General features: G+C 45.7%; 1 protein-coding gene across 5 annotated transcripts in view; it reads right to left on the bottom strand.

The window, feature by feature from the left end:
* LOC149359076 (midasin) overlaps window positions 1-24493 on the bottom strand; it is a 147938-nt gene that overhangs the window by 33970 nt on the left and 89475 nt on the right. For all 5 annotated transcript variants that reach the window (XM_089571243.1, XM_089571242.1, XM_089571245.1 and 2 more), the window contains 15 exons: window positions 24306-24419; window positions 23393-23556; window positions 22072-22247; window positions 20524-20666; window positions 19970-20149; window positions 19099-19326; window positions 16880-16939; window positions 16589-16798; window positions 13724-13900; window positions 13125-13347; window positions 9473-9738; window positions 8881-8976; window positions 4570-4664; window positions 3639-3738; window positions 467-718 (listed from right to left, as the gene is read on the bottom strand). In XM_089571243.1, coding sequence (XP_089427369.1) covers window positions 467-718; window positions 3639-3738; window positions 4570-4664; window positions 8881-8976; window positions 9473-9738; window positions 13125-13347; window positions 13724-13900; window positions 16589-16798; window positions 16880-16939; window positions 19099-19326; window positions 19970-20149; window positions 20524-20666; window positions 22072-22247; window positions 23393-23556; window positions 24306-24419 — 2484 coding nt within the window. The remainder of the gene's footprint in view (window positions 1-466; window positions 719-3638; window positions 3739-4569; window positions 4665-8880; window positions 8977-9472; window positions 9739-13124; window positions 13348-13723; window positions 13901-16588; window positions 16799-16879; window positions 16940-19098; window positions 19327-19969; window positions 20150-20523; window positions 20667-22071; window positions 22248-23392; window positions 23557-24305; window positions 24420-24493) is intronic.

Below are 24493 nucleotides of genomic sequence, written 5' to 3' on the forward strand. Positions count from 1 at the left end.
CGGGACGCACGCGTGGAACATCGCTCCAAATCATCGGCCAAGATTACTCACTACCCTACAGTTAAACGATTAGTAACCTGTCTTACTCTGGGTGGTTAATTTGCACTGGTTGTCGGGCGCATGTTGCATAATCCATACTTTCAATGCATTATGTATTTAAAGGAATCGTTGAGGCTGCGCTAAATCGTCATAAAATTGTGTGTCACTGCATTACACGGGGACGTATAATCGGGCCTTCAGAGTAGTCTGCAAAAAATGTATGGAAAAATACTGGTAAGAGCTGCATCTCATAAAAGCTGCAAAAAAAAAAAAGAAGTGTGGCCTTTACACAAGTATGTACGGTAGTTCAGGCTGAACAGGTATAGTCACGCTACAGCTAAAAAAAATGGGCAGCTTCCGGAAAGAATGACCTAACGTCAGGGCCCCGTCTTGCAGTGATGAGGCTTAGAAATTCCTGTAAACCCACCTTGAGCTTCTTCTCGATAGGCTCCCTATCTGCCTGAATGCGAGCATGGACAGAAGGCAGGTACTGGCCATAGAAGTGCCACAGGTTAAACAGCAGACCAGCCAGGGGTGAGCCTGCTTGCTGGGCCTCGTGCAGGAAAGGCCGCAGCAGCAGCAGCCGGAACTCAAACTCTCCAAGTTGGCTCTTGTCCAGGAAGTGCACCAGCTGGTCCCTGACCTGTTGCTGCGTGTCCCCACTCAGCTGGCCTTTTTCCTGCAGCATGACAACACACAGAGTATGCACATGGGTGAGCTTTGTGGGAACTTGCCAGGTGCTTGTCCCCTGCAGTCAAGCTCCCCCACACAACCCCCTAGCAACACCCTCAACCTTCTTGCTTAGCTACGCTAGTTAGCAATGGAGGGTGCCAGTGCCTGCATAGTGAGTGCCGCTTACTACAAAAGCGCCACGCCGGCATGGGAAAAAGCTGATCTGGAGCCTTTGGCTTGGGTAACTGGAAGCACTCGGACGGCCGCTTGCAGCACCACTTTTTGTTGGCGGAATGCAGCCTCGCAGGAACAATTCTTGTGAGCATCGGTGTCACCCAGCCCTGACCCGTGCAAACATTCGCCCGTAATTACCTAGACTGGTGAGTCGAACATCCTTGGCTCTCTATATGTAGCCTTCCGAGGATCCTCTCGTTTCTCGCTAGCCGGAGGTTATTGTTTCTGTAGCAATAAATGCCACTTGTGTCAGCACTTTGTCGTAATCCTTAGTTCTCAAGGGCACAGCCCGCCGTGGTTGGCTTGCATGCTGCGGTGCTAGTGATCATGGGGTGAGGTGTGGCCTCCCTGTCAGGTACGTACGGGCAGAGCATATACATATATATTCCTCCCTACAATTTTAAAACCTCATAACTTAAGGCTTTAAAATTGTAGAGAGGAATATATATGTAACCTCATATAGAGAGAGAGAGAGAGAAAAGGACGGAAAGGCAGGGAGGTTAACCAGGCGATGCCCAGTTGGCTACCCTAGACTTGGGGAGGGGAACAAAGGGGAAAAAAGGAAAAAGAGCGGCAAAGAAATGAGTCTGTCAAGTGTCCATCGACCACTATGTCACAGGGACAGAGGGCGCGCACTGAAAACATAAAGATTATAGGCGGGAATGCAACCCCGAGTCCCTTAGGAAATTCAGGAGCGCTTTCACCGCTTTCCGTTGTCTGGAAGGTTGTGTCCAAGGCCCCAGAACGTTAGACTCTGTTAAAGGACGCGAGTCCAAGCGGAGCAGAGAAGCAACTAGGCAACCGCGCTCTCGCTCAAAACGAGGGCAGTCACAGAGGAGGTGGCTGATCGTCTCGTCACAACCACACAGGCCACACGCAGGAGAGTCAGCCATTGAGATGAGATGGGAATAGGCGTTTGTGAACGCCACTCCCAGCCACAGGCGGCACAACAGCGTAGTATCACTGCGGGGGAGGCCGAATGGTATGTGATGTTGGAGCAAGAGGTTGAAGTGATGCGAGCGGGGTGTCCAACCTCCAGGGGCAGACCACGACGTTACAGTCAGGTTTCGGGCGAGCAGTTGAAGGTGCGATTTCGTGTCGATGCCCATTTCGAGATCAGACGCAGCGGGCAGGCTTCGCACACTTCTGCGGGACATCACGCTTGCCACGTGGAATTCCGGCCAATTTTGCAATTCACGTTTAAAATCCTTGGACCCAGATCTGATGCTCCGGCTTCATCCGGCCTACCACGACGTGAAGACACTTTGCTGTGTTGCCTGTGGCTTGGTGTAGCTTTCACCAACCAATACTCTTTCTTGATTGGCATGGCTGATAGCACTGCATGTGCCATCTGCGGGTATGACGAGACTATATCCCACATTCTTTGTGACTGCCCTGCCTACAGCTCCGAAAGGCAGTCACTCTGCCGTGCGCTGGAGTGCCTAGATCCATGCCCACTGACGGAAATGAAGATTCTCGGCCACTGGCCGCGGCGATTGTCAGCGGTGAAGGCCTCCAAGGCACTGCTTCGCTTCTTACGAACTTCTGGCCTGCACAACAGGCTGCGACTTCAACGAACACTGACTTATTAGAGTGACTTCAATTTTCTGCTGCTCTCTTTTCTCTTTCATTTTTTATCCCCTCACTCCTTTCCCCCCGTGTAGGGTAGCAAACCGATTATTCTTCTGGTTAACCTCCCTGCTTTTTCTCTTCTACCTCCTCCTCCTCCTCATAACTTAAGGAGAGCTGTGCCAACCAAGCCACTGGATTTGTTCTTTGAAAAGAAATGCCTTGGATATCTTACAATGATGCCCCCAACAGGCAACAGTCTGTGGGCGATAAACGATCCTATTTACTAGTACTAATGACAACGGATGGCTGGATACCTTTAGCAAAGTATGCTACACAAATAGGTTTCAGAAAGTGGAAATGAGGACACAAAACAAAGCAGCACATGAGCAAAACACACAAAAGAAGACACTAACAAAGAATAAAAAGAGCATGCAGGTGGGTATATGCCATGTAAAGCATATTTACAAAACATATAAAGCACTGTCTCCGAGTTTGTATGCTAGAGCCAAAGCATGGCTTGTCTCGTGCCTCTGCAGAAAGGGTGCTTTCTGTAAAGATGGTGCTCATTCGCTGGTGAACAGCCGTTTTCCTTCGTGGTAGCATTCACTCACCAAAGAAGACAACAGAAAAGCAGGAGGAGTGAAAAATAAGAAGAGAAAATTCCTAAACATGACAGTATGCTGATAATGAACAGACTGGGGAAGGACAATGCTGGCTGATATAAGAAATGATACATCAAGGAACTAATTTTGGGGCTGCAATCTTCCTCTCAGTGCTCAGTGGCACTTGTGATAACAGCTCGATGTGATAGTAAAGGCAATGCTAACTGCCACCCTGCTTTCAGCAGTAAAAGGTTATTGAACAATGTAGAAACAGTGTAGGCCTGTTCTTCCCTGCCTGCGTTCCTAAACTAGTCCGAACATTTGTCCATATGATGTGCTATCACTATACGACTCAGAGAATAAAGTTCTCACAGCCATCAGTACACAACCAGGCCACTTCATTCTTTCCGTAAGCCTCTAACACATTTCAAAATTTTCCGGCTACTTCTACAACAACAGATTAGCAGACATTCCAATGGATCTTGTGAATGCAGCTCGTGAACAGCCCATGAACTGTACCTGCACAAGGGCAGCCAGAAGCTGGTAGAGGAAGAACCACCACCGAGCACTGGTTTCCTGCACTTTTTTATGGACTGCATCTAGGCACTGGGGCCAGTTGCTGAAAAGTACAGGAAACATGGGAGCAAGTCAGAGAATCAATATGTGGGCACATTTATTTAAGAAAATGGTAAAAAACACATTTAAACCCATTGTACAAGCCCAAAGTTTTTCACAGTGAAATCTGTTAAAGCTTTGGTTTAGCCACATTACCCTCCATTCTACTGTGGAATATATAGAGTAAGCTGCAAGACCTTACTTACTTAGTTGATTATTTCATTTAATTATATTAATTAAGTTAATTCAATTGCCACCTGCCAAATCAACTGAATTCATGACCTGCTAGCACAACCATGGCAGGTGGTGAAAGTAAAACAAGGAAAAATACCCTCTCCACTTTTAGGGGAGAGGTAAAGTGCAAGAAATGAGAGAGAGAGAGAGAGAGAGGGTGGGGGAGAGGGTTTAGCTCAATGGCTAAACTAAAGCTATAACAGATGGCATCGGCGAATAGCAGTTTTTTAGTTCGAAGTGAATAGCAATTTTCTTCGCATAATTTCGAAGCGAATATTTCGAATACCTCTGGCCCACGCCTCAAACTCCATCTCTCCTTCGCCCCCTTTAATTTGGGACTAATCAGAGTGTTTCACTATAGAGACAGTTATTATTAATTGAATGCGGGTTGTTTTTAGCCACCTGGAGTATGACATCTGCTGACATAGTGCAGCACATGGACATGTCTGCTCTTTGCCTACACTTAACTGCTACCACCACACCTGGAATTCTACTTTGCAACCTTGGGCTCAGCAGCCGAATGTCAAAACCACTTGGCCACCAGAGTGGGTCACAAGGCACCCTACGGTAGCCTTCGACTAGCAACATTTGAAGCACTTACTGGAGCTCCATTTTTCGCCACCGTAGTACCAGGTGCGTGACAGCGTTCAGCTCAGGGGCAATGGAGATTTTCCTGTGAGCTCCACTTTCCCACTCCTGCAACGAGACATACAATGAGCGCTAGCAGGCTACTGACTGCTTAAACAAATAAAATACAAATCGAGTCTTAGAGTTAAGGCATCTGAACCAAAAGGTACAGAAAAAGAAGAGAAAAACCATGCACCCTGCCGGTAAACCAGTGGGTAAGACAACTTCTACTATGACCATGCGCAGCTGTACTCAGCATGTCATAACTGCACAGTCAAAACATGTGTACCGAAAATTAGGGCACTTCACTCTTGGAGGGACAGGAATGTGAGAGAATTGCTCTTTTTTAAGCTTTTAATCCATAATACAAACAATCATAGCTATATACCTTCAGTTAAGAGTGGATATTTCTTGTTGAGTTTTCCATCAATGACAACAAGAATTACAATAATAATCATAATAATTAATACAGCAGAATCCCAATGACATCGTCATGGCAGATATGAGTTATTAAAATTGCCTGGCCAAAGTGCACTATGTACAGTCAGGCCAGCGCACAGCGCAAATAGCATGATTCGTATTTCTGAGCAAATGGTTTACCAAAGCACATAACGCACTTACTACCATAATGAACCCCCCCTCCCCCAACCACTTTGTCAATTAGAATTTACTTTTTTTTTTACCATTTTACAGTGTTCCTCACTTTCACACCCTCCATAGCATGGGCCTTGGCAGCATGCCAAGATGCTGTGTTATCTTTTGATGAGATCTCCTGCGGGGGGGGTGCGCTTGGTGGTGGTGTCAAGGGTGGCTTGCTTGGCGCGTGCTGTGCGCCCGGCTGTGCCAGTGTATGCATGCTTAGAAAGCCGATGAACACTCGACCGAAGAAGAGTAGCGCAGCAGTTTAAACCAGAACGCTGTAAAACATCATCTTCACTGAAATGCTGAGGGAAGCAGGACCTTCAATGCCCAAGCGATTTGGCGAGCTCGAGATCGGGAGACCAAATTCTAAACACATCTCTTACACCACAGCTAACACTTAAATATGCACATAACATACTCGTAACCGTCCCGAGAGTTTTGCTAACCTCGCGCAAAAAATGTTCACCTCATCTTCAGTGGCAGTGTTCAGCATGTTCACTTTACTTCAGCATGACTAGCCGGCACAATAGACTACAGTGGAATCCAATTAAATCTAACTCAGTTAGGTCGAATTATCTTTCATATCGAATAATTTCTGACCACCGTAAAGCTGCAATGTGAATATAGAGGGAAATGTACAGTAATATCGTATAAAAATTAGCCACCACACCTGATAGGCCAAACATCCGGGCAACACCGGGAGACTCAAGAAGCTGGCTTTCCCCCAGCACATCTCCGGAAGTTAAGTTTTCCCACATGGAACTGCCGGGTCGCTATTGGTGCTATTGTGCTACGCAACGTGCGCAGAACAATGAAGACGTGGATGACGTCGATAGCGGGCGCATACCCAGCCAACGAGAATGTGCTTCTAGAGTGCTGCGCCAGTTGTGGCCGTGTTGCCATGAAGTTCACATGTATTGTGTGTCATGCTGCCACCAGCAATTTCGTATGGTTTTCGTTGTCTCTGCGTGTGCGCGATGGCAGCCGCGAAATGGTAGACCCTCCCATTTTCCATGAAACTGGAAATTATCAAGTGAGTTGTACAAAGTGAAAAGATATCCAAAGTCGGCACAGAGTACAAGATTCCGAGCAGCATGTTGAGCACCATTTTGAAGGACAAGGCCGACGTTTAGGCTAAAGCGGGAAAGAGATCCAAAGGAAAAATCAAGTCTACGCGACGCTTGCAGAATGTGCTTTCAGTTCTGGTGACTTAGAGGTCCAACCAAAGAGCGTGGATGACCTGCAAACATTTTGCGAAGTGGCTGTGGTCTTCAAACGGTGACCTTGTAGGCCAACATCACAACGTCTGCCTCAGCATAGACAACAGCTATGCCCACCGCTGCAGCACTAGTTTCAGTAACATGACACAGCTTCAGCACAAGTTTCAGCAAAATTGAATGCTATGTCAGTGCTTCAAACCTTGGACCAGGGAATAATCCGTGCAGTGAAGGTTAGATGTAGGAAAAGTCCGAAAAACAAAACTATACAGAATTACTTCCTACATCCTGGTCTCTGCTTTCCCGGAAAAGATGGAGTAAATTTTTTGTCACGTAAGCTTGATGAAACCTTCGCGGGTCTTGATAATATGTAGAAACAGTTGCTTCGAGTTTCCTAGTGCTATTTGCGATGGGGCAGCCGTAGAGGACATTGTCTCCGTGGATGACTGCAGGAGAACTCACAGACGAAGACATCATTGCTGATGTCATAGAGAACCAGGGCACCACTCGTGCGAATTGTGATGAGGCCTTGAGAGAACCTATGCCCATGCGCTTTGATGTGCTCCGTGTGCGTCACATGGTTCGTTGCTATCGCACGTTGATAAAAGGCTGCGGTCTCAGCTGTTTGGGGTCAATCGACAATACCGTATTTACTCGCGTAATAGGCGCACTCGCATAATAGGCGCACCCCTAGTTAGGGCGCGAAAAATCAGATTTTTTTATTTCCGCGCATAATAGGCGCACCCCAAACTTGGCACTGTGATCAATACTGTATTTACACGATTGCAAGCCGACGCCTCGCCACCCCCCGCTTCCCAATCTTTATTTTAACAAAGTTTTTGCTGAACTGACTGCTAGTCCCTACTAGTGCTGCTGCCGTCGCAGCTGCTGCGGACCCACAGCACGTACAACGACATCGCGTAGAACAGCCGCACACAGTTTTCAGGGATGCTCACTTTAAACGTCTGTTTGGAAAGCTTCATCTCCAGCCGGAAACGTTCCAGACTTAGGCCCGCGAAAACCTCGGCGCTTGGAGTCGCGTACGAAAATTTAGGGACGACGCAGTCGCAACTGCCGCACTTCTCGGCCACGTCGTATTTTCCGACCTGCCGCACGCTTGCCGCGTTCGAGAGCAAACTCCCAGCCGTGTAGCTGTTAAGGTGCTTGCCCGTCGAGCTAAAACATCAACGCTCCGCGGCAAAGCCATAAACCACGATAACTATCGCGCTACCGCAAATCCCGGCTCTTGACAGCAACAACAACAACAAAAAACGAGCTGGAGATGCTGATGGCGATATAGATAGCGAAAGCTCGCGGCCATGGAGAAAGGAAAGAACTCGCGGCGGAGGAAAACGATGATGATGAGCTTGGCCTTGGGTGGCGTCTGGAAGCTCCTGTGCGCGTGTGGCCTCCGCGATCAAGCGCCCGTTGCGTGCAGCCGGAGCCGATCGCGGAGGCCTCGGCGCGTGCATTCCGAAAGTTTCAGTGTGGCCCTTACACGGACCTTTTTTTTTTAACATTTTCTTCGTGAAAACAGGGTGCGGCCCATACACGAGTGCGTTTACGTGGTGTGTTCAATTTTGCCAGTCGAAAAATTTCCGGAAATTTTACCCCGCGTAATAGGCGCACCCCGAACTTTGAGCCGGATTTTCTGGAAAAAAAGTGCGCCTATTATGCGAGTAAATACGGTACTAAAAAATGTATTCTCTCGAGGGCAATGAAGATGAAGAAACAAAATATTCATGGCTCACTCAGTAATCTGTGCATAGTAAGTGGCTATCACAGAAATAAATTTTTTTTCTATCTTAATATGTTTGTATGTAATTAAATTTTCTGCTACTTTTATATTGATTTACATGTTATATCGAACTCTTAGGCTTTTTTTTTTGTGAGTTCAATATATGTCGGTTCAACTGCATCACAAAATAACGCCATGATACAGAAAACACCTTTCAAAGCGAACAATGCTAAACACCGGTGACACAGAAGTGGCTGACCGCATGCCTCTGTTGACGACAGATGGACACAAGGACAGACGAGCAGGTCAGCTGGCGACTTATAAAATTTTGACTTTCGCAAAAAAATCTGCCAAAACCTTTTTCCTTTAATGACCCCCCCCCCCCCCCCCCTTCCCATACTGATGTCAAATTTTCTAGGAAAAAAAAAAAGGGGGAGATTCATTATGTGAGCAAATATGGTATTCATCAGTTGGTTACAAAGGAGTATCTCACTGCAAAGAAGATAAGTACGACATATACGCATTCGTATTTCATTCCCGGCAGCGTGTAGATGTGCAAAAATTCGAGTTTTCCAAACACTCTCCAATCTATCTGTGCCTGGGCTATGCATGATATGCCTCCTCCAAGTTGAAAAACTCGCACTAGAGATTATATACTAATTCTCATGACTGAGCTTTAAAGCCATACCTCTCCCAAAGCCAGAACTATTTCCAGTCCCTGAAGCACTTTCATCACTGGTGATGACACAGGAAGGCCCAGCACACGGTTGCACACTTGTTTCAACTGTAAAAACAAGGGATTTGAAAAAGAGTAAATGCACAAAGTATTTTTCCCCCCAAAGATTTAAGAGTGCCACAAAGACTATTGCAATAAAGTAATGCAAGCAGATACCGAAGTGCACAAATCAGAGATAAATGAAGAAGACCAGAATGCATGCAAAGCTACTCAGTTGGGCGGCTTAAGATGTTTGAAAAATAGAAAAAAAGAAAAGAAAACAGACACTGGACTTAGAAATAGGAGGGAGGAAGGGGGGACTGTGTTCATGCTGAGTGTTTTATGTTCATGCAGTCTGCCTTACTACACAATGCATAAGTGTGACACAAAGGAGGATGGCACAAAGGCATCTGTCAAGTGTTGCTCACAATTGACTTCACTGTGTGGACACCAAACGTCCTCCGTTCAAGGCTGCTGCAAGTTCAGTACTCACAGCAGACATTAAATGCAGATTTCCAGGGGCAACACAGGAAGAGCCATGACTGCTGCAAGCATGTGTGCATACCTTGGCAAGTCCTGGGTGTCCAGGGAATTCCTTTAGGAGATCCTGAATTCGTGTCAGCAGGTACCTCAACGGGCCCTCGCACAAGGATGTCTCTTGCAGATAAGCATCATGGTACAGGTCAATTCGGTTGTTAACATGCACATCTTTCTTTGCTGCCATGCCATTCATCAGGGGTTCTGGTTGCTCTGAGGCAGTGCCCAAGCCAGCTTCCAGAGACCGGCAAGAGACAAGATGGTAGCCTTGCAGGGTCACATCCAGTGTTGCATCTGCATAAAGGTTTATTCATCTATTTGCAGTCAAGAAATATCTGACATGTGGTTCTTGAATAAAATGGGTGTAGTTAGTATTTCCTTAGGCACCAGTTCGAGCAAACTAATCTTCAAAAACTGTTTGTAGCTTGCAACTGACTTTTACCCACATGCACAGCATAACTGTATCTCACAACCTTTTAGTGCACAGCCATTTAAGGGAAAATGAAATGTAAACAAATGGCAGAAAATTCCATTCTTCAAAACTGACATTTTCAGGTTCAATATACTCTAAAGCACCTGCCTACAAAGTTTCAAGGTCTAATCTGACCTCCAACTACTAAAAAGTCTCTATATTTGAAAGCTTCGAAGCATCACAATGGCAATTTCAGATTAAAATGCATCCTTGTTAGCCACCATCATGAGCTTGTTTGAAGGCTGGCGCTCTTTGCTAAATCCTGGTAATACTTACTGTTGCGAAATCCTCTTAGAATGTCCGCATTTCACTGTTTTGTGAGACCTCCACAATGACCTCCGAATGGCTGGCACATGCACTTCAAATACAATTTTTCGTTACTTGACATAAGCTTTCATTACTTTTCATGAGACAATTTCAATTAACCTTATACCGCTAAATTCGAAGAAGACCTAAACTATGGAGCCATGCTATTTTTTACGGCTTAATCAAACATATCAAATTTTGTCAACAATAATGTCACCCAACTATATTTCATAATCATGACGCTCTAACATAACTGAACATTTTTATACAAAAAATGATGATGCACCTCAATAACAATATCAACAGCATGGCTCCACACGGCAGGTCTTTGGCTACGGCTTCGTTTCAATTGGAACCAATAAATATTCAGGGAAAGTGTCTTAACAACCCATAAGAAATTACCTAATTGGATTTCAGTTCCCCAAAATACTGACACTAACTGAAACTAATTATATTTTTGAAAACAGGAGGAAGAAACACAGATACACACAATCATTGTGATATTACCAATAATAAAATTCCATTTTGAGGCCTGTGTCTCTCCTTAAAATTGCAGCTTCTCCAAAAAGAAAGAGAAAATTCATTTCCTGCAAAAAAATTCTAGGTGTGTGACGCAATTTTTTTTAACTAAAATGCAAATATTCATAATGGTGGACACAGTGTCTGATGAGTGAGAAAGAATGTGCTTCTCATGTGTACTTCTGAGGTGCACTTTTTAGCCATGATGAAATATAACTATTTGAACATTAGGTGTCATAACTACAGTTCTGTGACCTCCAACTTTTATAACTTTTATTACTCAAATAAACACTGACTGAGGACCACAGGAAAAGAAGGTAAAAAAGAAAATGAGTGCATGAGGTGACAAAAGAAGAGCACATTAACCAAAGATGAAGAAAAGAAAAAAAAAAAAGGTCCAGACATATGAACACCAAACTCCAAAGATATGTAGAAATAGAACAGCCAGCCAGCACAGTTGACACGCTGCTAAACAATTTCAGTGGAAGAAGGTGAAGGCAAAGGCAATAAGATATGGTATGGCTTACACTGGAAGACAATGTCTGAAGCAATGAAACAATTTCACTCTCTGAGCTGTGAATGCTCGTCTAAGATGAACATGTGAAAATTGCATATTGCACCTGCATAATTTCGTGTGGTGTGCACGTGCACTGGAAGTTATATTGCTGAGAGTCCTGCTTGCAAATGAACTGTTGTAGTGCATGTATCCATTCTCCTCCTGGTCTTGACTTATTCCTGCTCAGTATGCTGCCATGCTAAGCTAGCAGGGATCTCCCCACGGCAGACAGCAGTGGTTTTAACGCCCAACAGTCCTCCTGGCCGCCCAGGTCCAAGATCCCCACCCATCACTCAATTAGGTCATTGCAGGTAGGAACTGCTGCAACATCATTGCCACCGAAGTGCTGCCTGCAGGGCATGCAGCAAATGTTTCAGTGCGGCCGTTGTATTGCTCATGCCCCGCCCTCGTAATGAGAAAGCTGCTCGCGCAGGCACTGCTGTATATGATGCTATGGTGTGATTTGACTGAGGCTACTGCTTCCTTTATCCTTTTTCCTTCTAATTTTCTTGTCCCCTGTGGCTCAGATGAGTATCCCGGTTCTGATAGACGGGAAGTGCGCTAGATTAAAGCAGTCACCGCAACAACAGTGCAGGAGTGCACATGTGTCGCAGCTTCACTCGCTCCTCGCTGCTGACTTTCTATGGAAAGCTGCTCCAGCAGATGCAGAGCTATCACTTGACATTCAGGACGCTTGTCTCAAGCAAAACTATGGCGACCGACAACCACGGGAGCCAAAAATTTTTGAGAACTGTGTTGCCGCTGGCAGAAAATAGTGACACAAGCAGGCGGCACTAATGTGCGATTTTTTTCATATGATTTTTTCAGCTTCACTTTTCAGTGTGTTTGGCTACTATGTTTTTCAGCTCGTATGTACTATCTTCCCCCACCTCCCTGGGTATCGTGAAGAAAGTAATGGCAAGGTTCTGCTCTATTATCATTGTTAATAATAAGAAATTGCATTCATCGCATATAACTTTGCCTAGCTTTCCAGACCAAACTTAACGATAAACCCTATACCCACCTCACCCTCAATTCAACAAATGCGTGCCTGTCAAGCATTTGTGGGGAGAACCCTGTAGGCTAAACCATCCATCCCAGAAACAAGTCCGTCGAGCTCTGCACAAGTGTTGCCTTTAGTGCACTCCATCTACTCCTCTCAACCGGTCGGAACATTACTGAGTTGTTTCCCAGAGAACAGCATTTTGTAGCACAGTATGTTGGTAGCAGGCTGGTGAACGAAGCCAGTGAATATGTGAGCTCTTGCTGCGAGGTATTTCTGCTAGATGCACCTTCTGTGTTTCACAAATGTGAAAAAGCTAGATATGATTTAAATATGCCGACTACCTCATTCATCACAGATTCCAAGTCAATTTGCGTCAAACCCCCAATGTCACAAACAAGATTGTTTAGCTTGTGTTTGGGAGGAGAGATCCTAGTCATGACAGCCGGGACTGTATACCTTGTTTGTAGGAGAGCTTATAGTTACGATAGCTTCCTCAGTGCAAAAGTGCTGACATATTACCCTCAAACATGGAAGTGCTCAGTGATGACACAATAGCAATTTAACATGAGCTGCAGTTGTCATTAAATGTGAAAAGAGACAAATGAGAATGTTTAAAAAGTAAAAATAACGTTGGAAGTCAGGGGCTTTTGCGTGCTAGTTGGAATCCAAGTATCAACTCACGTAAACAGAAACTCACGAGGATTAAAAATATGCTGTATGAGACCTGTACGCATAAGATGTGGTGGGTTTTAGTTTCTGCCCAGACTTACATGCATCACACAAAATCAGCTGCGTCATTCATTCAGTAATGTGCCACTCACCCAGGTGATGGCCATGTTGCTGCAAAGTGCTGCGCAGTGCTTCATGACGCATCATCAAAGCACGCAGGCAGTCAACCTTCTCGGCTGACACACTTGGATCAGCAAGCAGGCAATGAGCCTGCCACACCTCCAGTGCTTCACTGCCACTGAACGCAAAAGCTTGTGCATTCACAGGTTCAACATTCTCAGGCTGCCTGGCTCCATCTTCACTCTCTTCAAACTCCTATAAGGAGGCAAAAAATTCCACCACTTAACAACCAAGAGCAATTTCATACGCGCAGCCCCCATAAACACAGTTGCAAACTCTGCATGACTTCCTCCACACAAACAGTAAATGCAAGAGTGGCCTGGGATGGGATGCTCAAGACTGCACTCATTCCTGCTTAACCAATGAGTGGTACAGCCAACTGCTTCTGTTTTACCTCTCTGTATGCCCCCAAAGCACTACTTTTAGGGGTGCTCCCAGGTACCACTGTTTGCTGACTAGAACCCGTCAAGACATTGGCCCCAGCCCTGCCTCCTTCAATATTGCACTCTCTGCAAGACCTTTCGCTGAGCGAGGCTTGTCACACACACAGTGGCCTGGACCACCAGCTCACCTGGGCATAGCTGGGGAACAGAGCCTGGCGCTGCCGCTCGTCCAGCACCTCCTGACTTTCCTCGCCCGCGTGGGTGCGGTACTGGAAAAGGCTCTGCTCTCGTTCCTTTTTCTCACGCTCTTCTTCTTCGTTGAGCTGCCATGAAGCCAGCAGTTGGCACAACACAGGGCGGGCGGCCTGCAGGAAATGAAAACTCTTCCTCTCAAGACACTGCTGAGCAGTTGTGGTGCACTGGTAATAGCTTCTGAGTGCAGTGACCCCATGTCAGAGCTATTAACAGAGGCCACCCACGCACGCACTCAAACAGCGAGATTCTCACTACTCCAAAGCCAGTTTTAATGCAGTAGCATTAGAAGGGCCATAAAGGCCAAAATTGTCCAGCGGCGTCGGCGTCTATATGAAGTCTCCCCTTGCTAGGGGGTGTTTTGGGGAGATTTGCCTTTCTCTATCTGTCACCTGTCAACTGTTCCCCTGAACTTTTGCCCCTCTCCCCTTCTCCACGTGTAGGGGAGAAGAAGGAGATGCCGCACAAAGGATGACTCAGCAAAAATGAAAATGACTAAAAAGAAAATGACTTAGACAACGGCAGGCCTGTGTGCAGAATAGACAGCCTCCTGAAGAACTACAGCTGTGTAAAAACATAGCTTGCGGAAACAAATCCTCCAAGCACTGCTCGAGGAGAGCAACCTGTGTCTCACAAGCCCCACCGGCGATCGTGTTTGAAACAGCCACCTGCCGGTGCAGCAGCGCATCGCTTAACCGCTGCGCCACAGCGCTGGTAGCGGTATGAAGACTTGCCGCAATTTATGAGTGTGACACATTTTGCCTAGTTACGTAGCCGAAATATATTAGTGAAAGGCAATGAAATCAGAAATGGAATAGAATCATAACTGGAACTGACTGCAGTGTGAAAGAAGCATGCCATCTTATTTCCTCCGTATCACTCAAATTGATCATCTCTAATTTTTTACAGTATATTTGAGAAGCTCTTGCAAGTAATAGCAGAGGCGTAACAAACAGAAATACGTAAAAAGTGATATAAAGCTAACTGTTCATTTTCCTGTTTGAAATTTCCTGAACAAAGCTTTCACATTTTCATTTGTGCCAATGGCTGTATTTTTTTGGAGTGTAAGCCTACAAGACACAGAAAATCAACCCAAACAACAAATGGTAACACTCAGAAATCACAGCACAGCCTTCTTAACCCCATGAAAACAGTATGGTTGACTTTTAGTTTCACACACACGTGAACGCACATAAAAAGAAAGAATGAAAGGGGGGGGGACAGGCAGTGGGATGTATAACGTGATTTTTTTCCAAAACAAATAGAGAAGTGCTAACAACGCTGCACCAACTTGCCAAAATATGTGTGTTTTTCAGATAATGTAAGTACTATATTAATATTTCATATTTCCGAGTTATAGCGTATCAAAGGATAAGGGACGGTGAACAAGAACTGCTGTGGGTGTCAAATCTTGTTCATTGTCCCTCAATCACTGATGAGCTGCAACTCGGGAAATTTTTGAGATACTACTCTACATTTTGCAAAAAGTGCGAAAAAGACCTCCTGTCATAAGTACGTTATAACCTTGCCACAAGGGCATTTCTAAGGCCTTCGAGCAGACAGTCCACCAACACACAGGCCAACTCAAAGCTACTACATTAAGGAACTTTATTAAGAATTCAGAGGCCTCTGAGCAGCGGCACCGTGCACTCTTGAATGCGGAGTGCTTACATCAATACACTTGGAAATCAGAGCAGCATAATCACATAAAAATTATGGAACTTCGAAATATACAAATTATTTTACAAAAAAAAACAAAAAAAAACAGGCCAGGCCATAAAACACTGCCGAAAACACAATACCATTGCTTACAGTAATAATAAAAAAAACTGTCACCAGCCTGCTCAAAAGTGCACGAGTGCTGCTGTATACTTTTTTTGTGTTTATGGCATATTTGACAAACAAATGTGTAAGTACTTTAGCACACGACTCTGCTGTTTGTTTCATTCAGAAGTGCAACTAATCAGCTACAATTCCATGTATTGCAATATGAGCTCGGTTTGTTACTTCTTGTGAAGAAAAATTTTCTTTCAGTACACTCCAAATCGCCCATTTTTCCGCAGTAGAGAAAGAGTTAAACTAATCACTGGTCATGTGAGGTTGCTTGGGAAGAGCAACATGATCCCATAGGTCCCACCGGTGGCAGCACCTGCCATCCCAGGCCGGTGACTCCTCTCTTAACCACTGCACCACTGCGCCAAGAGTGGTATGAGGAATCCCAGGGATCTATGAATGTTCAGTAGAGAAAGACCAATTCTGCGTATATTGAAATTAAGTTGCATCACACCCTTAAGGCGGAGCAGACGGCTGTGGTACGGCGGCGGACTGCCTTCACTAAGTTAGTGCGCAGATCAGAAGAGGTGCAGTGGCGGCTACGTAGAGCCATGCAGAAGTAGAATTGCAAGCTGCGTGGCAATGGGTTACATCACACTGTAATGCACGGCGAATGCATTCACAAAGTGAGTGGGCGGACTTATGCCTTTTCACACATACACTGTCTTAAGTGTCTCTGCATCTCTGCTGACTTTTTTTCGCGCACTACAAAGAACGCATCACTTTTTGATCACAGATATAGGCAGTGTAAACAACAGCGCACTGCCTGTGACAGCACTGCATCTGGTGTAAGAAACAGAGTATAGGTCTGTTGTAGCAAACGCCTCTATCATGACGCACTCCTAACACCACAATGGCTGTCATGTGACCAGCAGTTACAAGTGGCCCAATGCCACATGCAATATACATTTAGCCTTACGCCATCACTGGGCTGCAGTGGTGCAACCAGGTCCATTAGCACAACACACCTTACGCCAGTCCACCGCACCACCATGGTCCCAGTGCCGTGCAGTGACCAGCTCGCAGAGTGCAGACCGAAGCAGGAGGAACTGCTCGCTTTTGCCTCTGAGAATGGCCAGCAGCTGCTGGTTTGAAAGCAGCTCAGAGAGGCGATCAGGTGGCAGGGCAGCTGGGAAAGCCAGTGCCTGCTCCAGCAGATGCAGACCCTGTGTAGGACCCTGAAAGCAGAGTGCATCGTTAGCAATGTGTGTGCTAAATGAGCCAATGAGTGAAAAGGTACACACAACACCCATACTCACGCTCGAAGCCTGGCACTTGGAGGCTGACAGCACAGCAAGCATCCGAACGCCATGTATCAGCTGAAAGTAGGCAAATGGTAGCATTTAAGGGCGCAACTATTGAGAGTCCTGAGCATCCAGGCTATGCAGCAGCAGTTGGGGTTGCTACTAAGGTCTTGATTTTTTACATCAAGGTGCCGGCCTGCCAAGTATGTGACTGGTTCAAATTTAATGGCAGTAATTCTCCAAGGCAGGGCCTATTAGCTCGAGCACCGCCCTCACCTCACAACAATCAGACCTGTACCAACTGATCCAAAAAAAAAAAAAACATGGGGCGAAAAATGACACAACATGCAGCATTTGTTAGCTTCTAACTTCTTCTTTTGACACACATTTGTAAGATTGAATGCTTTCATGCTCTTGAAGAGATTTTACAGTTTTGCACAATTCCACAAAAGCACAACATGCTCACAGGGAACACAGCTTCATGTGCATTCAAACAAAAACCCACATCTCACTACTCACTGCTAACATGTAAGAGTTAGCATAATGACAAGAACTCACCCACAACATTTCACTGCCCTTGCATACCTTCCTACAGGTCACTTTGGTGAAGTACAAACGTTCAAATAATAAAATTTGAGCTCAAATTTAATTGAAACTGGCTCAAGTCCAACAGTGGTAAGAAATGCAAATTTGAATAAAACAATGAGCATTTGAAGGCTGTGCATAATTATGTGGATAACTATAATTTGACTGAAATACAGTGAAACATTCTTAAGGCACACCTTACAGGACCAGGAAAAAACTACATGCAAAGTGACAGTAAGCCCTAACCAAGAAACGCTGGTAAAAGTTGACACCCGAGATATTCCATGTAAGAAGGCACACATGGAATCTTTCATTCACATAGGACCACAGACCATGTCAAGATAATCTGCACAGATATTGTGGTTTTGCCATGGCCGAATTTATGAAAGTTGACATGGTATACAACTGCTGGCGAATGTCAGAAAATTTTTAGATAATCAGAAATTCTCAATTATCAGCTTCTCTAACATGAATATGAGTCAAGTATCAAACATATTCATTCGATTTACCGTATTTACCCAATTCCAACGTGCACCTTTTTTCGGGGAAAATAAGTCTCAAAATCGCATGCGCGTTGGATTCAAGTACAAACCGAAACCGCCCCATAGCTGCCCATCACAATCGCCATTATACGATGTGGGAGCTCACTAATTGCTGGCAACCATGGAAGCACGTTTGCTCCTCGTTTTGTGCGTCGCAGGAGCAGTTTTCGACCGGTGTGGTGCTTATCATTTCTGTCAGCAAGCGTGGCACACAAGAATTCACGGGACGAACCACCTCGCCTCACTTTTGCCGAGTTTACGACGTCAGTAGCAAGCTATAGTGTCGTCCGTAGCGCAACGGTGGTGTACTTCAGCGGGCTCTCCGTGCGATATCGTTTTTGAGAATGGATGCAGCGGCCACGAAGGGACATCGTGTCGGCCACGAGAATAGCTTTAAGCGCAAAGTTATTCTGCACGCAGAACAGAGCGGCAATAGGCATGCTTCCCGTCATTTTTGTGTGCCAGAGACTTGTGTTCGCGACTGGCGAAGACTGAAAAAGTCAATCTCTGAGTGCAAAATGTCAAGCAAAGGCCACCACGGTCTGCGAGCGGGGAGGTTTCCCGACCTTGAAGATGAGCTGGCTGACTTCACGCGGCAGCTTCGTGTGGATCACACGCCGTCTCCACCGAGGTGCTTTCAAGAAATGCGGAATTTCTAATGCCATGGACGGCACTGAAGACGAGATGTTGTGGTCGGAGAGTGAGAAGGAGCTATCCGAGAGTGACAGTGAATGAAGTTCGGGTGGATAAACGGCCTGCTCTCACCTGAAAATATAAAAACGGCCGCAAATTATTTTCGTTCGCGGAAATCACATGCACGTTTGAAGCGGGGCTTGTAGCTTTTTTGTCGTCACCGATATTAGGCGCGTGTTAGAATCGGGGCTTGATTTTTTTTTGGTGCCGTAAATTGGGTGCGCGTTGGAACTGAGTAAATACGGTATATTCAAAACTTCTAACATTCGCACACCCCTACTTCTTGGTTTTGTGGCAGGAGTAAGCCACCCTTTAAATACAGCATTTTGCATTTAGGCTTCTGTGCCTGATCCCGTCCTCTACCAGCATTTGTTGTAAGGAGGATCGACTGCAGAAAGCTCAGTTTGGCCAGACCTGCACTAGACCAGAGAGAAATGGGTAGCAGAGGTCTCGGAAGGAGGAGTGCTCCTGGCGCAGCTGACTACACAGGGAACCCAGTGTTTTCAGCCAGGGCCAGACGTCAGCAGGTGTGTCCCGTGCGTCCCTCCAGGCAGAGCAGAGGCCCTCCAGCACAGACTTCACCCTCTCGGCACTTGCCAGAGTGCGAGCACACTGGCGCATTTGCCGGGCAACATCTTCATACTGTGTTGAGAAAGGCAATGCAGCAGCATCAAGCGCAGAACTAATGATTGCATCAGGAGTAAGGGGACACTTAAGGGGGGGGGGGGGGGGGGGGGAGTAAGGGGGGATAATGAAACACAAAAATATTAAAGCTGTACAGGTACAGCGCATCACAATTCTTTTCTTTTTCATTCGTGGGAAGATCACCCACACCAGAACAGGCCATGCCAACTGAGTGAATTGCTGTTACCAGCATGCGAACTACTAGAATAAAGCATATATATGGCCTCAACAGCAATCTCATATGCAGTTTACTGCACTGTCTTTTAAGTCCGCCAACTTGGTTCATAGAGGGGCCATACGAGCCACCACCTTACAGCTGTAAAGCAGAAACCTAAGGTAACTGAAAAAAAATCCTCTCTGATAAGAAAGCTATTTAAAGACAGGATTGGCTGAAAACAGTCCAAGTCATTCAAATTAATGAAAGCCCACTGTGTGGCTGGCATGGCAGAGACTATGAGAGAGCAATGAGCTCATGAAATTCTCAATTACAGCATGGGTGCAGTTTGCCAAGGGCACGGTTAGTTGAACATGGTGAAAGAGGCCTGCAAGCCACTTAACTCGGCTGACTGTGACGACAGACAGTGGTCCACCAAGAACTTACTCTCGAGTTTGGGGCCCTGTGGGCTTTCCTAGAGGCAAGTTGCTCCATTTGTGCCTCAAGCTGCTGCTGGCGGCATCTCTCTAGCATCAGTGCAGGATGCGTTTCCTGCTCTCGATGCTTCCCCAGGCGTGCCGCATGGGTCCAGTTTCTTAGGTGACACTCTGCTTTTATGTGCGACAGCTGTAAATAACAATGAGAGAAAAAGTACAGATACTAAGCATCTGGCATGCAGCACTGCAACTTCAGACATAAATCAGATGTAGGGTTAGTCTGTAAACAATCTTGTGTTGAGGTTAATTGGATTTGAAATTTCTAATAAACTATTGCGATGCAACCAAAACAGACCATTTATGCTCAGAATCTAGAATCCCTATCACTACTATCAAAATAAACAAAAGCAAATAAGTTAAAACCTTATGCACCTTTCCTTTCACGACATAGCCTTCCCACCAGCATTTGCCAAAGCAAAGCTAAACCACTAAGAGGTACACCTAGTGTGCTACTCGGAAACAAAACCAAAAAAGCCTTATGCAAGATGAAGCTTATTCACTGACCTCTTGCTCAGCATGTGCCAGCTTCAGAGCTGCCTTGTACACTGGGTCAACAGGGTCCCACGGAACAAGCAGTTGCAGTACACACAGACCCACCCGAGCTGCAGCCAGTCCAAGGGACCACAGCCAGTCTTTGCCACAGGAGTCTGAGAGCAAAGGCAACGATTCCAAAGAATAAAATGAAAAGTAAGAAAAAAAAAGCAGGAAAAAAAATTGAGGGGACACACAAGCTCCAGATTAAGAGTATGACGCGATAGCATTAGTGAGTTAATGCTCATATCTGTGAAATTTGTCGTTCTCAAGTTTACATTCATATGTCTCTGGGAGTCTACATACCACTTCTTGCGCAATCGTACAGCGATTAAATGTGCCACTAAACCGTGATGGCAGGTGCTCCCACTGGTGGGCCTTATGTTGCCCAGGTTGCTCTCCCTGAGCAACCTCTTGTGATATATCATTAATTAAGGGTGGTTAGTTTGCTCACAATCCAGTGGGAAGTTTGTGATGACACCAAAAGGTCACATGACCTAGGTAGCCCACCTAGGTTGCTTCTTCAAGGGTGGCCACCTGGGCCACCCTATTTATTTTTCACAATGCCACTGCCGAAGCTGGATTTTCTGCACAACAGGAGCCTTAACTGCACAACAGGAGCCTTAACGCTGTCGCGTTAGAAAACACACTTTGTGCACAGAAAACACACTTTGTGCATGGCAGGTTTTAAGCCTGAAAACTGTGGCTTGGGACCACCTCCTTTGCAGTGAAGAGCACTCAAGACCTAAAGCCCCAGCATGTCAGGGGAAGTGCACCATATAGCATGCCAGTTTGGTATGGAATATTGTTACGAAGAAGACAACGAAGCGGGCATGGCACAGGACAAAGCGCTCACACTAGGCCCGCAGCCATTAAAATCATACGTCATCTGTCATCATGTTGTCCTGTTCCTTGGCTTGCCATTTTGCAACATTGGTGTTTTGGTGTGATGTGCGAGGTTACATCATCATCCTGGTCTCTGAGCACTGATGCCTTCAGCTTGCCTCAGCCGTCAGCCGAAGGCACCCGGACTCTGCCGCCTGGCTCAACCCCAGCTCAACTTAATCAGAACCGGCCAGCTGCTTTCCCCTCGCCCCATCCCAAGCCCCAACCACAAGACATGATGACCAGGAGTAGATGCGCTATGACCAGATGCTTATGACCAGGCGCTATGACCAGACGGCACCCCCACCCAAGCTGTCCGGCGCGTCTACAAACCTTGGCCTTTGGCACTGAAGAAATGAATTCTTCACGGCATGAATTCTTCATGGTAAGTTATCACGTGCTAGAATTTCGTGTGAGCTACTTCAGTGCTCCTGCCAACGCCAAAAAGGGCCAGAACAAGTACTAACCAGCAAATGCTAAATGTGAGTGCAAAACTGAGATCAGTCAAGCAAGCCTAAACTACAGCAGCTTCACAATAACCCGAAATTAATGTAATGGTGCCTTTTATTCTTGCTCTTGTTGAACTTAAAAGCGGGTAATAATGGCAAAGCTTCCACAACACATACAATAACTCACCATCTTTCAAGTTCAGCTGCTGCAGTTGCAAAGCAGCATCCTTAACGAGCGACCTCACTTCTTCAGGAAGTTCAAGGGCATCCCACCAGTCCATACTGGCCAATCTCACTGGGAAGGCAGGTAATGCAGAAGCCAGCATGGAAAACCACTTGGCCAAGGCATCAGAGTAATTCAACCTGGAGGGAAATCATTACAGACATTCACAAATTTGGTCTGTATATATAGGTCTGATGAGACTGCCGTATGTAATTAGCACATAAAAATCAGCAAATAAAAATGTGTACCACAAGCGACCTATACTTCATTTCACAAGTCGTTTGCAGCACTGCGAAAGGTAGAGCTCTCTTGTTCAATCAGGGCCAAGGAAGACAACAAACAATTCATAAATACCTGAGCAGTGCTGTGACTATTTTTTAAACAATTAGTATTACAGCAACTGTTCAGGATGGTGTTTAGCAAGTACAGTGAGAGTTTCATTTACTGGTTAAATTAGGAGAGAAAGCCTGCATAAACAACACATTGGAGGCCTGCTGCGAAGTGATGCACCACCATTTGTTAACATGGGGGCCATTGAGTTGGCAGCCTCCCGTGCAAAGCAGCTGGACAATAGTGCTCTTTCCTTCCCACTGATGAAGCCACCATTCATGAGGCGAGAAGCAAGGAGGAACACGTTTTGAAGTGTATGCTGTTCGTGATTCCTGCAGCCTTCACAGCGCTGCAAATGACTTGTGAGACAGAGTATAGCTCTCAGAGAACCGCAAAGCACACGTTTCTAGGTCATTTCAAAGCAAGAATGGAGAACTTGACTTATACCTTACACAATACAGTGGAAAGCACTGAAAAATATGAGTGTCACTTTGAAGTGGCAAACAAGAAGCATATAAAAGGATTCATTCAACAATATCTGCCTCATGATAATGCCTGAAACGAGGAGTAACAATGGACAGACACGAAAAGAAAACCAACTGCACAGTGCTGCATATAGACAAAACGAGAACTACACAGCTCTATTTCATTCCAGCGCTTTTCATAACACTATATTCATGAGTAATATGCACTTTGTCTATGTGTCTTCTATTCCACAGCATTGTGTAATCGGCTAAGCTCTCAATGTGCACTCACCAGACTTGTTCAATAAAGCAATCTGCCTGCAGAGAACACTAGCTAACATGTCAATTCGTTCAAACTCATAATTCAAAACATCAATTCCTATAATGAAATTTGAAGCTATTTGTGAGCAAGAGCTTTGGTGCATCAACCAAGCATTAGTTCCCTTGGAATATGTCATGATATGTTTTCTTCACTATCCCATGATGCTTACCAGAATGATGTGGGTCCAGTCAGCTGGCTCAGCAGAACTGTTAGCAACTGCAGCTCAGAGCACTTGTCTTTGCGAGCGCCTAAAGCAAGCTGGGATGTTGTGGCTGTCTCAGCTATCAGACAGCATGCAGATGTTACAATAGGGCTCAGGTACACCTCATGACCCTGGATGAAAATACAAGAACAAGGTTCAGTGTGCTGGAATTCAGGATTCCAAGCATAAAATCTCACAGCTCATTTTCTTACTAATAGAACTAATAGATGTGACTGCATGTGCGAGATCAATAGGCAATGAACTGAAGTAGCAGAGATACCAAGCTTCAGGTTCAATTCAACAACTTTCCATGACACGTTACACACCTGTTTGCCATGACCGTCAGCAACCACTGATACTGTGTGACATATGCTATGACAAATAAGTGCCCCATGTTGGCTAGGTCTCACATTCCTGATTTGAAAATATTTGTATGCTGCTATCACGGCAGCGAGCTTGTGCCCCCCACAACATAACTCTCATACCGTTTTGCTGCAGCATTGTACTTATCACAGCTAAGCTGAGCAGCTGAGCTATAGACACATATCTACATCACATGAAAGGTGCCCACATTAGGTCATCTTTCCTAAACTAATGACCCTCTGTTGACATAGCTATGACACTAGGCCAGCCTGCATTGTGGTTCCAGTAGCTAGACATGCTTGCTGGTTTCTGTGATCGTTGCCTTCTAAACTGTCCTTTGCCAAATGATGGATGGGGAGGAAGGGAGAGGAGACAAAACACCAACAGAATAACATTCCTGAATCATTAAGTTCACACTCTATTACAGCCGCATCACTGCCTCACTCTTCTGCCCACTGGCAACCTTTCTGAGCTGCCTTAATTTTTCAATCAATGAAAGAAAGGCATAATAGCTTGCCTGCAGGCATCCTGCGCTGCTGCCTTGTACACCGTGCATCAGTGTCTGCTCGAGCACACGTGGTGCATCCCACAGGGAACACAGATGCTCTGTCCACCAGGCCGCCACCTCACCCTGCACACCACAATGGCCACGCTTGTTTCTCACACACTCCATCTTCAGCAACTAGAGATTTGAGGAAGGAAGTT

Source organism: Amblyomma mixtum, chromosome 2 (assembly GCF_055824585.1).
Source record: "Amblyomma mixtum isolate Tamu chromosome 2, ASM5582458v1, whole genome shotgun sequence".
Lineage (NCBI taxonomy): Eukaryota > Metazoa > Arthropoda > Arachnida > Ixodida > Ixodidae > Amblyomma > Amblyomma mixtum.